This window comes from Python bivittatus, unplaced genomic scaffold (assembly GCF_059951505.1).
Source record: "Python bivittatus isolate LINGU-HERP-01145 unplaced genomic scaffold, Pbiv_v1 ctg000590_np1212, whole genome shotgun sequence".
Lineage (NCBI taxonomy): Eukaryota > Metazoa > Chordata > Lepidosauria > Squamata > Pythonidae > Python > Python bivittatus.
Window position 1 is genome coordinate 31,498,277 of NW_028277086.1, and position 18,680 is coordinate 31,516,956.

General features: G+C 37.1%; 1 protein-coding gene across 12 annotated transcripts in view; it reads left to right on the forward strand.

Moving 5' to 3' along the window:
- Nucleotides 1–18,680, forward strand: part of STAU2 (staufen double-stranded RNA binding protein 2) — a 169,537-nt gene that overhangs the window by 24,458 nt on the left and 126,399 nt on the right. For 11 of the 12 annotated variants that reach the window (XR_015797607.1, XR_015797608.1, XR_015797609.1 and 8 more), the window contains 2 exons: nt 2,329–2,460; nt 12,304–12,463. Coding sequence is in view for 9 of the 12 variants with exons in the window: in XM_088149238.1 (XP_088005364.1) it covers nt 2,329–2,460; nt 12,304–12,463 (292 nt within the window). In the remaining 3 variants the exon portion in view is untranslated. Of the gene's footprint in view, nt 1–2,324; nt 2,461–12,303; nt 12,464–18,680 lie in introns of all 12 variants that reach the window. The other variant, XM_088149239.1, reaches the window with a different exon arrangement.

Below are 18,680 nucleotides of genomic sequence, written 5' to 3' on the forward strand. Positions count from 1 at the left end.
CTTATTCAGATGGATTACTTTGAACCTGGTACCAACTCAGAGTATTGAATATTGCAACTTTTGAAACAATGACTAAGCAGAGTTTGGAAGCAAAGAAAGAACTTTTGCTGCAATGTGACGCTAGGTCTCACACCTCCCAAGCTATCCAAGACACAGTTGTGAAGTTGGATCTTGCCATCTTACCCCATCCCCATTTAGTCCAGAGTTGGAAACATGCAACTTCCACCTTTCCCTAAAATTGAAATAATACCTTCAAGGGCATCTGTTTGACTCAGATGAAGAGGTAGAAAGGATTTCAGGCTCTAATTGCAGAGGCAAAGTATGGAATTCTTTCATGATGGCTTTTAAAGCATATCCATCATTGGCAGAAGTGTGTAATGAATGGTGGTGATTATGTGGAGAAGTAAATTCAGGTAACAAAAGAGCTCATTCCAAGGATTATTTTCTTGTTTCATTTATTAAACTATCCCTTTTTAAACTAAAGTTATGGAGGTGGAGGCATTACTTTTCATTCAACCCTTGTGGCTTAATTTTTTCAATAGTGTGTGTGTGCGCGCACACTCAGGCACTAGTTTTGATTCATTTTGCTTTGCTTTAGATTAAGGTTTCGTAAGTGTCCGTATATGTGTATTTTCTGGATTTTATTGTATGTAATGAGCATTTTGCCATTTTTCCCTTTTTTAACTGTGTGTTTCATTGAGGTCCACCAGCTTGCCTTCAGTAAAATAAGTACAGTGGTACCTCGGGTCACGAACTTAATTCATTCCGCGACTCTGGTCGCGACCCGAATTGGTTGCGACCTGAATCAAATTTTCCCATAAGGTTCAGTGTAAATACAGTTAATCAGTTCTGACCCCTACGAATTTGGTCGCCAACCGATTTTGGTCGCAACCTGAATCAAATTTTCCCATAAGGTTCAATGTAAATACGGTTAATCCATTCTGAACCATATGTATTTTTTTTTAAAACCACAAAAATATGACACAAAGTACAGTACAGTACAGTATGAAGAGAGAGAACACTAACCTTGCTTGAGGCGTAGAGGATAGGAAGGCGGGTGGGGAGGCGGTTATTGTTTGGAGGGAGAGTCCCCCTCCCTATAGGAAGCCACGACCACGTGTGTCAGCAGGGAAAATGGCCGCGGATCCTGTTCGTCACCTGATGCGGAGTTCGCAAACAGAAGCAAAATTTTGTGAACAGTGCTGTTCGTGACCCGAATTGGTCGTGAACAGAAGCATTCGTGACCTGAGGTACCACTGTAGTTGTGATTTGTGAGAGAAAACATGTGATTAGGCATTTTGGTTCTGAGACCTCAAATCTTTCTAATATTCAGCTTGTGGGACAAGTTACTTAGCTCTGAAATGAATGTTAAAGTAGAAAATTGTGCTTTCAAAAGAGCTGTTTTATGTTCTGGATTTTACCTCTACCATGGGGAAATTTTTTGGTTTTTTTTTTTTTTAATCTCAGAAGGTTGCCTACTACCTTCTATTTTAAGTAGTAACCTACTATTTTATGATTGGTTACATCCTCACGGTGAAGGAGCTTTCATGAAACACGTTGAAACAGGTACACAAGCATTTTCTGTAAGAATGCTCATGTGTCCATCTGCTGTCACTCCCAAAGAGGAAACACTACCTTACTTCTTCTCAAAGTGGTCATTCAGAAAAGCTAATTAATGATTAATATTTTATGCACTGATGTAAGAATAGCCATGTGAATGCACATGCCTCTGAAGCTGATGAAATTTTTGTGTTTTAGCATCTTTTAGAGCAGTGTTGTCCAAACTTGGCCACTTAATGAGTGGACTTATTGAATGGACTTCAACTCCCAGAATGAGTGATCTTAATGAGTGATCTTAATGAGTGGACTTCAACTTCCAGAATTCCCCAGCCAGCCATGCTGGCTGGGGAATTCTGGGAGTTGAAGTCCACTCATCTTAAAGTGGCCAAGTTTGGACAACACTGTTTTAGAGTATCAAAATATATCAGACTTGTGTCAGTGTTTTTATATATAGTAAATAGCTTCCATATTAACTCAAAAACCTTATATTGTATCAATCAGCGTTCCTTATATTCAGTTTGTTAACATATAAAATTTCATTCTTAGCTTACTTAACATCTTCTGGAGCAGCCTCATATGAATGAAAGAGATTATCTCCAGGTTTAATGTTTAGAGCTTTTGTAAATTTAGATCTGAATGTTTTAAGTCAGTGCTGTTTTCTGGATATGGTTTTCATGATTAAAAAGTAGGAAATAGAAGTACAATCGGTCCTGGTGGTTCTGATATACTTGTTAAATGCTAGTTATGCATTCTTGTTTTTACAGGCAGTATTACTCCAACAGTGAAACTGAATGGCCTTGCTATGAAAAGAGGAGAGCCTGCCATCTATACACCATTAGATCAAAAGCCAGCCCCAAACTACAGAGCAAATTATAATTTTTGTGGCATGTACAATCAGAGGTTTGTGCATTTTTAATTATATTTTTAATTGTTATAGCTCCCATAGCACTGTACAATATTGGCAGATTTGATGCTTTTAATTTTTAAACGCTGCATTTCATCATTTGATACCTAATCTACTTCAGGTGTGCTCTGGATTCTGAATTTCCTCTTCCTTGAGTGAGAGATTACATCTGGAAAATTAGCAGGAAATGAAACAATTTCCCCATCTCAGTAGATATATATGGCATACTTCAGTTTGCAGATGTTGTTGTTATTTGATAGCACTTGGTTTGTTAATTAAAAAAAAACAACTCTTCATTTCACATTTTACAAATCTCCCATTCAAGACATTAGTGGAAATGGATGTGATTTCCTTACAACTGTTGTGTAAGAAGGGAAAATCTTCCTCACTGGTCTCCGCACTTAAAAAAATACTACAATTCGTGAAAGTGAATTCTAGAGGCAAACGTGACAATACAGCAGGGTTCCTCAACCTTGGCAACTTGAAGATGTGTGGACTTCAACTCCCAGAATTCCCCAGCCAGCATGGCTGGCTGGGGAATTCTGAGAGTTGAAGTCCACACATCTTCAGATTGCCAAGGTTGAGGAACCCTGCAATAGAGAATGTTAGAACATCCTTATTTATTTGAGTTTCCTTTTCTTCCATTAGATGACATGTGTTTTCTCAGCAGTTTGAGCCAGTTAGAGGTTTCTATATCATCAGTATGGTTTGTTACCATCTAAACAGAGCTGAACAGGTTGTGTGTGTGTGTGTGTTTTTTTTTTTTAACTAAGGCTGCAGTTAATTCTTAAGTGGCAGGCTGGCTCCATTTCAAAAAGAAATTGGGGCCAAAGAAGTGGAAAGGCCAGGGCTTCAATATAAATATAATGTTTTTCCTAATTTTCCTCAAATTTCTTTTAACAAATACATAAGAAAAACAAGTTTGGACTGTACTAAAAGTTTGAGAGCCTGGAGGTCTTTGACGATATGCCTTTCATCCTCAGCATACACTTCTCTGTCAATATTTAATTCATTGAGAAAATTGCGGCTGCATTCTTATATCATGACAGTAATACAGAAAATGTATTGTGCAATGATTATTATGATCAAATGGGACCCAGTTTAAGAACTTTATTTATTTAACTGTGTTTAGAAAATGTATTGTGCAATGATTATTATGATCAAATGGGACCCAGTTTAAGAACTTTATTTATTTAACTGTGTTTAGAATGAACATATTTTTAAATAAATTTTCTTATTGTCCAAAATCTCAATAGGTGTATTTCTGTAACACTGAAGTAAGTTTAATATAATGAAATCCATTGTTAAATAGATCTTAAAATTTGAAGTGAAATAACTTATCCTATCAACTGGGGCGTGGTCAGGTGGGAAATGGTCTGGCCTTCATATGGTCCTTTACAATATATTAAAAACCCTTGTGCTCTTCTCCGGAGTGATAGCTTCAAGATTATTTATATATTACACAAAAATTGCACATAAGAATCATCTCAAGACTGATTCTTGAGTGAATATTTGTTTATACCAAAAAAGTAAAGAGTATAACCTGAGGAAATGCTATGGTAAACTCATGAAGGTGCTGTCACAAAGCTTGCGCCCACGGTGTCCATGTGCCTAGAATAATATGAAAGTCAATCTGTGGAAAGAAGCTTTGAAAAACAATGGAATGTTTCATCCATGAGAGAGGTGAACTTGAAAAAACTGACATTTACAGGACCAATTTTCAGTCTGCTGATGGTTTAGAAAAAAGTCTGTAATAGTGTAATTTAGAATAATTCTTTTAGGCCACCAGAGGGCGGTATACACTTATCATTTGCTTTTAGTTTCAACTGCAGAAAGAACACCCCAAAGCATTTTTCAGCAGTGTTATTATTTAGTATATTTATTTCATACCAGTTATAGATAGACTGCAGTGTTTTGTTCCATGATATGTTTTAAAAAACTGATGAAATTGTTTAACTCTTTGGCTATTACCACATTTTGTAATAGCTCCTTAAATTGAAAGGCATGTTGAGATCATGCTGGATGTCAGAAAAGTTAAAAAACACAGCATACAGCTTATTTGCCACAGAGGTATTTTTAACCTTTGGTATTATTTCATGCAAAATTCCCTTTAGTGCCATACCTATACAATTCTTTCTTTCCTTTTCCTTCTCGCCTCCTTCAGCGCTCTCTCATTTTTCCACATCATATTTCACATATGCCGAAAGTATGTAAATGAGCAGTACGCAGTGTTCATTTTCCCAAACTCCTTGCAACATTTTAACTCCAGGCTGTAAAACAGTAGATTCTGTTGAGCTTCATTCAGAGGGTAGCAAGGCTAAATTAGGAGGCATCCACAGCTAGGAACCAGGGAAATAGCTTCATTATGAGGACTAGCGTGGAGGAGAAACAGGGCTGGGGTTTGGATACCTGGAATCTTAAGCAAACTGGGTTTTAGGTGGGACACAAAAGAACCTGGGGTACAAAGAAGGTTTTCTCAACCTGATATCCTCTAGATTTAATGAAGCATTCTCTGGATTTCCCAGCCAATGTATCAATAGCTAGACTGGTTGAGAATTTTTGGATTTTAAATCCAACACATCTGGAAGGTATCAGGTTCAGGAAAATGCTTTTTAATGAGACCAGATAGTCTTTGGTCAGAGTAGGTCCATGGCAGCAATACTCATGCCCTTATCACCATGCAGCTGGACTCTTGCAATACACTCTATATAGGGCTGAGTTTGAGGATGACTCAGAGCAGAACGCAGCAGCCCAGCTGGTATCAGGATGGCCCACTATTGTAGAATAACATCTATTTTATAGTTGCTATATTGACTACCAATAGGCTTCCAGGCCCAATTCAATAGTACTGGTTATCACTTATAAAGTCCTATACAGGTAGTCCTCACTTAACAACTGTCCTGTTAGTGACCGTTCAAAGATACAACAGCACTGAAAAAGTAACTTTATGACTGGTCCACACACTTACAACCATCACAGTGTCCCCATGATCACGTGATCAAGATTCAAGTGCTTCGCAACTAGCGAGCACAGGGAGGCCTGGGAAAGAGAGCACGGGGTATGTACATGTGTGCAAGCACAGGAGGCTGGGGAAGAAGGGTGCTGGTAGGTGCTGCATGTGTGTGAGTGCAGGGAAGCTCAGGGAAGCCCAGGGAAGGAGGGTGCCGGTGGGTATGTGCATGTGCGTGAGCACAGGGAGGCTGGGGAAAGAGCACACAGTGTACGTGAGCAAGTGAAGGGAGGAAGGAGGCGTGATGCATGCGAGCAAAGAAAGGCTGGGGGTGGGGGGTGAGGGAGACTTACCAGAGCAACTTGTGACCTTCTCTGCTGGCTTCCCCATTGACTTTGCTTGTGGGAAGCTGGCAGAGATGGTCAGCAATGATGATCACGTGACTGCAAGATGCTGCAACTAGTCGTAAGTACAAACTGGTTGCCAAGTGCCTGAATTTTGTTCACATGAATGTAGGGGCGCTGCAATGGCTGGAACCATAAGTCCCTTTGTTCAGTGCCATTGTAACTTCGAACAGTCACTGAACGAATGGTTGTAACTTGAGGACTACCTTTAACAGGGATTGCCTTATTCAGAATGAATCTGCCCATCCTGTCAAGTCATCTAAAGAGAGGTTACTGAGAGTTTTACTCCATTAATAGACAAAAAGTGTGCAGACTAGAATCCATGCTTTCTTGATTGTGCCCCATGCTATGGATTTGTTTGGACACTTGCTCCTGGATTTCAGGAATAATCTCAAAGCCTTTCTTTTTCACCCAACCTTCAAAACTAAAACCTAGTTGTTTATGTTGATTGCCCTTTTTTTTTTTGTATATACAATGGATAGATTGCTTAAATGTGGGGTGGGTAATACAGTGTGGAGTTTTGTTTTTATGGTTATTTTATACTGCTCAGAATCTTGCAACTGGGGCAAATTCATAGCAATTCCCAGTGAGAAATCTGGGAGCTGTGTTCTCATAACATCTGGAGGGCACTAGGTTGGGGAAGTGAATGTGAAGGTAAGTAAGGAATAATGGCTGCATATAAAAGTGTTGTACTCTCTATAAGTAAATATAAGGTTAGCACAGAACTTAAACCATTTTTGTTCTGTCTTCCTAAAAAAGAGAATCTTTTTTGTGAAACATTTGCCTTAATATCTCAGTCTTTGTCCCACAACTCAAAATACACTTAGAATAGCATTTATATTTATTTATCCCCTCTTGTCTTGTTCTTCTTTTTCCTTCATCTCTTTTTTCCCTCTGCTGCAGTCAGCATTTCAACTATAAGCTTGCCTAGGGTTTTTGGGTTGGGGATTTTTTGATTCTTTGTTTGACTTATAATAATGTTCCTTAAACATTAGTAATATTGTTAATAAAATTATATTATATATATTAATGGTAAATTCGATTCTCCTAGTACAATTAGTAAGCAGTGCAGGAACAGTAAGGTGGCTTCAAGATTATGCAAGAATTGCAGAAGTACAAAGCATGAAAAAAAATCCGTCAGTGGAGGGGATCCTGAAATAGGCCATAAAGATTGAGGACTCAGTGGGCATAGAATGTTGCTATTGTTGCAGTTATATGTGTAAATAAATAAAGTTAACAGCTAAAAACTAGAGCATGATTTAAGAGCAATAACTGTCTTTCAGGGCATTTTGTCTTTTCAGTGTATAGAGTACTTTTATGTCTAGATCATGAAGTATTATGTGTAATCAAAACAAACCCCTCTGCTAAACCTTTTGACTCTCTACAATTTAATGTTTTCTCATGAAAAGCTTGGGTTTTCTTATGCTTGCCCCTGTTCACTCTAATTTTAAGCACTTTACTTGATAGCATTATGTAATAGGAAAACATTCGTATTAATAATTTGGCCAGGTTAATCATATGTATATAACATCAATATGGATAAATATAATACTAAGTTAAAGAGTTGAAGTACCTTGTTTTCTTTTCCTTATGTAGCCAGTATGTTGGCAAATAACAGTGTTTCTTTCAGCGTACAAAGATGATACTGCATTAAGTTATGCAGCGTTGTTTATGTTCTTCTGGAACATAAGTTCCTTTTGGAAAATGTTGGAGTATTTCAAAAATGTTCTTTCTAACCACTCAGCATGCCATTAAGATTGGTGGGTAACCTAGTTCATGGAAAATTGTATGTGCTGAAATAGATAAGAGAGTTGGGTAATCCATGACATAGATTCTGCCTTTTTTAGCTTGCATGAGGAACTTTTTAATTTCTTGCCTAAAAAAAAGTGATTCAAAGCTTAATTAGAAGTTTTAATTATCATCAAACTTCATTTTGCTCATTGGCAGGTTTTTTTCTTCTTCTTCTTCAAGACTAAATGATAGAGGGCAGTCTCATTTGCACTACTTTGTGGAAACAGAGTTGCATGATAGCACTGTGCTTAGTGGACAGCCTGCTGCTTATACAATAATGGCTATTTAACTATTGCTGATTCTTCCTACCCATTGCAGTTTCACTGTGTTCTAGAAAAGCTGCCCTTAAGGCAGTGTTGTCCAAGCCTGGCTGGGGAATTCTGGGAGTTGAAGTCCACTCATCTTAAAGTGGCCAAGTTTGGACAACACTGCCTTAAGGGATGAGGTTCTGGGTGGAATAGTGTGGGATATGATGCATCCTAGATGGATTAACAACTGTTAGTACCTGACCTGTGCAAGGGGAACTACTTTTTGCTATCTCAAAATCACCATTGTACTGGATACAGGGAGGGGGCAAGTAGAGCAGAGAATTGCTGATCATTCATTTTTTGTAACATGCCCAAAGCTAAATGAAACAGCATTGAATTGAAGGATGTAATGCTAGCAAATGAAACATTTTAGGTTTCCTCTTCAAATATTTTGGCATTAATTGTTGTAGCTTTATGCGACAAATATTACTTTGTCAATTATTTCTTCCTGTTTTATATTAAACTCTCTAGGGACACACTAAACATGTAAGAAATAAATGGTTGAAATGCTATGACTTTTATCTGAATGCTTGTGAAAGAGCTGCAGTCTGCTATAGAAAAGTCCATAGATGGTATTCATGTAAGAATGCTACAGTCAAATTATAAGAAGTAATGGATTCTCTTAAAGAAGTATTATACATAGGAAATCTGGATACAAATTACCCATGCATTAATTTACTTGGAAGGGTAAATGTGTATTGTCCTCTATCCCAGGTATGAGAATATTCCTCTTTCCCTTGTAAGTTTCTATCAGCTTATGAAAAGTTAGTGAATGTATTTATATATTATATGGGCAGGGTGCTTCTTAAATCTATCCTAACTAGTAAGTCCAAAATTAACATAATATGACACGATGTGACTATAGACTATTTCAGATTCTGAGGAAATGCTCATGAATTCTAGAACAACTTTTGGAGTCTTGTTCAGACTTTTTACATAACATTTATCTTTCTAATTTATGGAAGAGCATTAATGGTTCATTTAAAATATACTTGCTTGTGTTCGGAGAAATTCAAAGTTACTTCCATTTGTTCACAGAGATATTTCATTGTCTCCCTTCCAGTTGCACCTCTCCTAACCCCTTCCTTAATTGAGATCTTGGAACAGCATCCCATTTGAAGGTCAGGGGTGCAACTTAGGTGGGAAAAAAATCTGTTTTCCTGCCCATGTATTTATGGAGATGTTTTGCATGCATACAGAGTTCCTCTGGATTCCAGTCAATGCGTGGTATAGAAACTACTGTCACATGGGTAAATTAGTATGTTTTAGAATTTTAATCTTACTATAGCTAACACTATGGCAGGATCCAATGATAAGTTTTCATGAGGAGTAGATCCTGCTCTTCTTCCCATACACACACTCTCGAAGACTGCTTTGGAGGGTTCCTTAAGCTCTGGAACAGATTTTGAGAGTGCAGAAGGTGGACAGCAGAGGGAAGTCTTGTGAGATGGATGCACTTGTGTAACACTGGATTCTACCTCTATATTTTGTTCATAGTAGAGGTCTAGGCAATCCTCTTCCTCCTCCTCCTCCTCCTCCTCCTCCTCCTCCTCCTCCTCCTCCTCCTCCTCCTTCGTGCACACACACCACGCCCATATAGTCTAGACTCTGAAATGCATTTTTCCAAGATAGAACATGTTTGGATTTTTCTGGTTAATTTGGCAACCTCTTAATTAAAGTTATTTTAAACCTCCAGGTTAGCTGCTTCTCGTTTTTGCTTCAGTTGGCATAATTATTCTCTTAAAAGATGCTGCCATATAAAAGAGTTGAAGAAGGATCACATAAATTGACTCTGGTCTGTATACTAAAACTTATTGTACCACTGATCAATTATAGATGGGTGTGAACTCTACAGGAAATTAAACCATAATTTCTCCTAATTGAATTTTATTTCTATTGTTGGTTTTTTACTTTTATTAAATTGTTTCTTTATGGCATTTGTTTTACAATCGTTAATAATTAAGCAGGCTCGATCTACTGAAATCCATTCTAAATTCCTCCTCAGCAAGAACTGGTCTCAGCTACATGACTGTGCCTTGAGGTCAAAAGAAACAGTCAAATGCCTTTAATCTACTCTATGAATGTCCCTTAAAGATGTCATTATATAGTCAGATCAGAGGAGTGTTTAATAACATCATTGTTCATTGAAACAAAGAGGATAATTTTACATACACACACACACAGGGACACACACAGGGACACACAGACGCACACACACACATGCCATCATAAGTGCATCCGATGTGATAAACTGCATGGCTATGAACAGGAGTCACCCTGTGTTAAAAGGCAGTTATGAGAGGTTTTCTGAAGAGAATGAGAGAATACTTCCTCTCATAGGTTTCTACCAGATACTCCAGTTATCTTCAAAGGCCCTTCTCTGAATGTTCCTGCTGGGGAAAGTTAGATGCTTGACTACAAGAAAAAGGCCTTTTTTACTCGCAGGTACCTACTTGTGGAATGCCCTGCTAAAGCAGCTAGAATTGATTTCCTTTTTATTCAGGACATTATCCTTCTGGGCATTTTTATAGCATTTGGATACTTTTTAAAGTTCTCCTGCTATTTTAAGTAGTCTTTGTTTAGTGACTACCTCATTTAGCAACTGTTCACAGTTACGGTAGTGATGAAAAAGTAACTTTATGACCAATCCTCGCATTTACGACCTTCACAGGTCTGTAAAGCAAGGGAAAGCTGATGTAAGATCATAAGTACAGCCATGGTTTCACTTAGTGACCACTTCGTTTAACGACCAAGTTGCCAGTCCCAATTGTGGTCACTAAATGAGGACTAATTCACTTACAGAACTCCAGTCATCCGATTGATTAAAAATGTAATAATAATTAAAAAAAAGAATTTTAGGGACATTTATCCTTTATTTTGCTCAAAAATGTTTTGCACTAAAAAGGGAGAATCTTTGGTTCCCTCAGAAATAATGTAGTACAAACATGTTTATCCAGAAACTTAATAGACAATTCAAAAAACTGCAAAGGAGGCAAACAGTACATCTAATAGACATAGATTTATAATGCAAGTTATTTGCAGAGAAAATGGAATTAAATACAAGCAGTTCATGTCACTTTGAAATTTTACCAGTTTTGTTACGAAGTTTGTAAACGCATCCATTCTTCCAGGAATGTTGATGCCATAGGGGGATGGGAAGAATTATGGGAAATGCAGTGTGAGCAGATAATTTGATAAAGTAATACTTTATTTTTATATATATTTAGTGGCCATGCACAGAGAAGTCTTAAGGGATGTTTAGTATGCAATTAATATTTGGCTAGAAAAGAAATAGATTGATTCAGCATGTTTGTTCCATATGACATCATATTCCATTAAAATTATAATAAACAGAAATCTTGTTTGCCTTTGTGGCAAACCAAAATGAGTTTTGTAATTGTCAACAGACCATAGCAATTTATTTAATTACAATGGCGCCTAATCACACCAACTAGAAGGCATGTTATGAATCCCTGTTTTCAGATGCTAAGAACTAGTTGTAAACATTCCTTCATTGCTTAAGAGCTTTGTGCTGGGTCAGAGCTTAGAAACTGAGCTCCAGTTTAATATTTTTAGTTCTTAAATGGTCTCCTATTAGTGGTGTCCCAAAATAGTTGCCCACCTTGGGAATTTATTTTAAAGCTTATTAAAATATTTACAAACCATATACTAAATGCATCAGGACCTCTGCCCATATAGGCATGGTTGGCGCTACCCAGGTAAAGCACCTTTTATGGAATTCTAAATTATACCACTAAGTTTGGCACAGAAAAAGTACCTGATACACTGTTGTCGCTGCAGTGCTTCATAAATGTTACATTAAGATGATGTGAGAAATGGCTTCAGGAAATTCACAGTACACATATATATTAGTTTATTTGGTAGTCACTCATAAAACCTCTGCTTGGATTGATTAGAATCCTATACTAGGAGAATTAAGATTTGGATCAGATTGATCTTGAAATTTGCTAGGTAAGTTAGGGCTTACAGGAGTATTTTGAGGCTAGCATTAGAAATTCATCTGTCCTGAATTTTTTTAGAACAACAGAATGATAAAACTTGCAACAAATACATATCTTTGAATAGGTATTTTTGCTTTTACCAATAATTAGTCATTACGGCTGCATCTAAATCATAGAAACTAACCAGCCTTCTGTTTGATTGCAGGCATGAGCTCCAAAAGAATTCTCATACTGAAACATAGTCTGGAAAAAAAGAACCATAATGAAAAAATGAAACAGTTTTCAATTAACTTATCACACCAAAATATTATAACCACATCTTAATTCTTGCTGATGTATTTCAATTATAATTTATGTACAAATTGCTTAGTATGTGGAATTGACATATAGTGAGAAATACTTTCCTCATATTTTTTTTTCTTAGATACCACTGCCCAGTGCCTAAGGTTTTCTACGTTCAGTTAACTGTAGGTGAGCATGAGTTTTTTGGTGAAGGAAAGACTCGACAAGCTGCTAGACACAATGCTGCAATGAAGGCACTTCAAGCTCTTCAGAATGAGCCAATCCCTCCAAAATTACCTCAGGTTAGTGAGGTATTAGTTGTTAGTTACTTTTTCTTGTAGACACACAGTATGTACACATTTTTAATTGCATAATTAAATTGTATAATTGTATGGAATAGTATTTAGAGGAAAGCCAGACTTTGCTCTTCAGACGAAAGGTGTATATACACACGTATAACATGTGCGCGTGCAGATGCGCGTGCACACACACACACACACAAGAGAGCCAGTGGGGTGGAATGTTGAATTAGGGCCAAATTCTACTAGATTTACTACCAAGCTTTCTACCTCCCTTCACCAGCATTTTGTAGAAAAATACTTCGTTGTCAGATATCATGGTTCTCATATAGTAGATCACTAGTCTCAGTCTAGTGCTTTGGTATGTGGATATAGCTCTGTGTCCTGATTGACTCTTCCATTTCCATGTGCATGTTGAAGGTTCTTCTAGAGAAACAATTGCCCTCAGACCTTATCACAGTTGGTTCTAGAGCTAAAACAATGGAACTGCAGCTGCCAGAGTTCCCCACCATGTATGGGGCAAACCAGGTTGAGAAAGAGTGCTTTTTGTGACAGTTATGTGGCATTCCAAAATGATTGTGGAATCTTTGTGGAATAGATTGGTTTGTCATGTAAAGATCTACATATGGTCATTTTTATTGTTGTAATATTGTAAATCATGATATATTATTTCAATGTAGATATCAATGCAGTAATGTTTGTATAATATGATTAAAAATTATTAACATTCTATTATTTAAAAACATTAATGTATTGAAAGTAAAAAGAGAAAAGTAAAAAATTTTATCAGCATTAATTGCCATTTAGGGTTTCAGTGCTATAAGCATAAAATTATTTAACTTTTCATCCAAAGTTGAATACTCTATAAGATAAAAAAGAAAGAACCACTGCAATTCACATCAAAGTATTAGTTATATGCTAATAGTTTCAGTCTTGAACTAATTACCTAATATTAAGATCTACATTGTATTGTTACTTAATGTGTGTGTGTGTGTGTGTGTGTGTGTATAGATAGAGATATATAGATAAAAGGAAATAGAAGATAAGCAAGTTTAACAAAAGTTAAAACACCTAAAAGTTAAAATACCTACAAAGTAAAGATCTACATACAGTCTTATGCTGCACGAACTGTTCTTAGAAAATATTTTTATTAGATATTGAAAAAATCAGTGTGTAGGTTGTATGTTATATTTAGTCGTAATATAGGCAGCATCCGATTGAATGCCATTCCATACAAAACAGCAGGGACATTATATGGAAGGAGAATTGTATTTAATCATAAATTTCCTCTTGTATTTTAAGCATTGGGAAAATAATAATATTAATGCATCTTGAGACAATATCTGTGTCTCCTCTAGTTACAACTGAAGCATTACAGGAATGCCTTCCTGCAACAAAAAATAAAATAGAGAGTGTTATGTCAACTGATCCCAGCTCCCTACTCTTAAGAATTTGTTTCCTTCAGATCCTCCAAATCTTCTAAATGATGACATTTTAATGTTTTTGTGCATGAGAATGAGATTACAAAAACATTTTGACTGAGCTTCAGAACAGCTGTCAGATGGTTTTAGGCAGTCTATTAATCCCTTGGTGTATCATTGTGCAGTTGTATGAGCCTATACTTTTGTTATTCTCCCTGCCCCCCCCAAGCATTTTTAAAAAATTATAAAGATAGTGTAAAAATACATATTAAAATGACTAGAATAATAAAATTTCTATATTTACCAGAAACTTCTAAATGAAGTTGAAAGGGGCAGAATAGATTGGAATGTGAAAGTAGGTGAAGATAGCGTCACTTTTTCCCCATGCTCTTTTCCAAATTTAAATCACCTTCGGAGTTGCTTTATACCCTGCTGTGGAAACTCAGTTAGGTTTTTTCTGCTCACATAAACAGATTTGGAAGGAGATTAACAGGACTTCCTCACAGTCCTGTTAATGTTAATTCTTCCCATCCCTGAGTCAAAAGGAAAGCATATTGGCATTCATTGTGTTGCTCCTACAGCCTACTGTTCCTGTGGCTCAGCAACGAGGCTGGGCAGCATTGATGTCCTCATGTAAGTCAGTGGGAGTAGTTTCACCAAGGGTAATGTGTGGTGGATTCCATGTGGTCCTTCCCATTCCATCCAGCATCACCCGCTGGCAGAGAAATGAGCCACCAATTTCTCTCCTGAATGTGAGGCGCAATAGGATTGGGAATTAAAGACTTTTAAAGAAATTATTTACTCAGTCTTAATTTTCATTGTTTATTGAATGTTTATTCTGTGAAACAATTTCATAGATACTGCCCCCCTCCCTGAAATATCTGCCTCACTCATTGAAAGAGCTGATTTGATTTGAAATACAAAGCAGGGAAACCTGAACCAGAAAATCTCAGTGTTGTGCCTCTGAGGATCTTTGTTATCTTTCTCCCTCCTGAAGTCAGTTTTCCCAGCAAACCCTTTTTGGTTAGGCAAAAAGCCTCTTTCCCTTTTCACTTCCCATTCTTCATTTGTGTGTATGAATTTAATGTGCTTTCCTGAATTTTGATCATCCCAGCACACACACATGCGCCCATCCTAGACACACAGCTGGTAGCATGTTTTCTGGTTGACTTATTGCTAAGAGTTATTCCAATGTAAAGAGAGAGAGACCAGACACCTGGTCTTTTTCTCTTTACTTTGGAATAACTCTCAGCAATAAATTATAGTTAAAGATGTACATGGAGGTGCAGTGCCCACCAAATCAATGGAGAGGGAGCATTTTTAGTAGTCTTGCAGATCACTGTCCTTGACCAGCTCATTTCCAAGCTTGTCCTAGTGTCAGTCCAGATTATTCTCATGGGAAGTTTTGTGTCAGGAGAAGAAGGAAAACACTATTTCTGAACTGGAACTACTAAAGGATGGCTCTAGGCTGCCTTAGCAGTGCATTGGGGGTGACATGGAGAGGAGGTCAAAAGGACGCATCTTTCTAAAACAATTAGTAAAACACATTTCTGCAATGGCATGCATGCTGTGAGTCTGAGCCCTGAGAAATAACCACCTTTCCCTCAGCACATTGGATACAACTTACTTGGCTTTGGGTAGCAGCTTTTAACTGGAAGTATTAGATTTTGAACATAGATCTCTTGCACTCCATCTACCATAGAATATACAGTATATATATACTCACACACATACACACACAAGCATCTATACTGATCACTAGTATATCAGCATTGACTAAATGGTGTCATAGCATGGGAATATCTTGGGACTCACCTTTAAGTTAGTATGAAGAAGATCAGGTTACTTGCCTATGGAATAAAATACAAGGAACTTAAATCCGATTGTTTTCAGTATATGCTGCATTACAACCCTGAAGACCTTTCTTTTCAGAAAGCTATGATAATAACGTATACCACATCTTCTTTCAAATATATAATGTTATTTATACATTTATGACATTCTGAAAACAAAGAAAGTTAATTATGAAACGGAAAAGATCTTAGGATTTTCCCCATGAAAATTTAGTACTACTCGGAACGCAGAAAAAATCCTAACTAATCCTAATTCTTCAGTTTTCCAGTGCCCTAAAGAGAAAAGGACAGCTAGGCTAGATTGATAATTAGTCTGCTTTGGAAGCAGACAGATGAAATACTTTCATTCTTCTGTTGCATTCAATAGCAAGTGTTGCCCATCCTTTGGACAACATCTCCTGCTTACTTATTTTAATCCTATTTAATATTTACGCAGTTCATTGCAAGTATTTAAAATTCTTTACACAGGTTAGCACAGTAAACTTTGTAACAATCTAATAAGACTAAAATTATTATTGCCAATATCACAGATTATTTCACTGTTATCTGAGTAATAGCAAAATCCATGTATTTTGGGAAACCTGATACCGTATAGTCCACAGATCAAATTATTACAGAGAGTGTTGCCCTGATTCTAGCTGGTTTTGCAGCTGATCAGAACAATCATGAATCAAGTAATGGAGCAACTGAGGTAGTAGATCTTGTAAATTATACCACCTTGCTTGTATTACAGAATGTGTGACACATTAGACACAAACTTCTTACTTGGCAAACAGAAGTTTCCAGAGTGTTTTCCTTTTGCTTAACATTGGACACACAGTCTTTTCAAGTACTGTATGGTGGAACTTTATGAGTTTGAATATTTATTGGGACTGTTTGGGAAAATCACAATGCAAACAGCAGTGGTGAAAACAGGGAGTGTATGGGAACACAAACCTGCATTCATGAAAGAACTGCTGTATAGTTGCCAGTTTATCCCTGCCAAGCAGCCAAAGTGAGGCCTGAGAAGGGAATACGTAGCCAAGAGTTTTAGTTTTGTGATGAGACTCACACGTAAGTCAGGGATCTCTCAGAACCACCAATCATCCATCCATCCCCTTTCCTTTATTTTTGACAATGGTTAGGAAGCTGATGTGAAAGGGTCTCAGAGACTGTTCCTGTTCAGTGCCAATGCCAATGAATAATGCAGAAGAGTTGTGTCCCTGTTTACTCTTGGCTTGACTTTTACTGTCTTATTTTTATAATGTAATGATTTGAGTGTAAGCATTTAGCTGCATACCAACTTAAGAGTTATGTTCTACTTACATTTGGCTATTTAGTAAGATACAATGTTGGTATATAGATGCTGTCACATAGATCAACAACTGTGTTTCTGTTGCTTAAATTTTATGCAGACATACCTTTACATATCCATGCTGGTCATCATCTGGGATATGAGATGATGATTTGAAGTGGTTTGCAAACTATTGCTTGTGTTAATGATACTTAATCATTAAACAACTCCTGATTAAGGAAATTTCAAATATCTCTAATAGGCAGGGCTTAATTCAAAAATCAAAATATGGTTTCACTGTATATTAGCGACCTTATTGAAGGTAAATGCATATTTATGTGTGCCAGTTACAAGTGGAAAGTGTTGTTTTCCAATAGCAAACTCAGCTATGTTTTATAGTAACAAGTGGCAGAGTCTTTCATTTAACTATTCTTTGTTTGGATTTTAAGAACTAGTCCATCTGCACATCCATTCTGAATCAGAAATAAGTTTGTACCCAAAGAAAATTCTGTTTGGTTTGTGACAGTAACTCTGTGTATACCTAAGTGCAAGAACATTTTTTTACGGAGGGCACTTCAGGAATCATCAGAAAAAGAATCAGAGTCATTGAACAAAAAATAATTTTCAATTTCTTTTACTAATATGCTGACAATAAATTTTACAGGTTACTTTTAAAACAAGCTCAATATTATAAGGCTAAATCAAAATGTTACAAAGTTAGGAGAGTCATAAGTAGTATGTGATACGAGATATGCAGTGGGATTATAGCCCCCTGAAATATATTACTTTATAACAAGTACCAGTAAAATTAACCATGGAAATTAAATGTGATAAGGCTCTTTAAGACATCATCATCATCATCATCATCATCATCATCATCATCATCATCATATATATATATATATATATATATATATATATATATATATTGCCCAACTTCCATTGACTCTGGACAGTTTACACATAAAACATTAAAATCAAAGAAAATAGCAAGAAATAAAAATGAAGAGTAAAGTTGGCAAGAATGGCAAAACTGGACAGGATGAAGGAAAGCACACAATCACATCACCATTAGGGTGGGGGCAGTTGAGATCTCAGGGGAAACTCATTCCAGAAGGCACCCTTCCAGGGTCCTGATAGTTGGCATTGTGTAATTGAAGGGACCCGGAATGTGTCAACTGCAAGATCGAATCAGCTGGGCAGATATTATGGAAAATAGGTGGTCCCTCAAGTAACCTGGCCCTATGCCTTTATAGGTACTGACCAGCATCTTGAAGCATACCCAGAAGCAAACTGGCAACCAGTGCAGCTCACAAAGCAGAGGTGTTACATGAGCATACTGAGGCATGCCCATCACTGCCTACGCCACTACATTCTGGACTAGTTGAAGCTTTTGGGTAATCTTCAACAGCAGCCCTTTGTAGAGTACATTGCAGTAGTCAAGCTGTAAGGTGACCTGGGCTTGAGTGACTTTATGAAGGCTTCTCCAATTTAGGACAACTGGCACACCAGATGAAGCTGTGCAAAGACTTTCCTAGCCACAGCTGCCAGCTGCTCATCAAGCAGGAGCTGTGAGTCCAGGAAGACCCCCAAAATGTGTACCACCCTTGAATGGGGCAGTGCCATCCCACACAAGATCAGATATAGAATATTGCTAGATCCAGGTGGCCCAA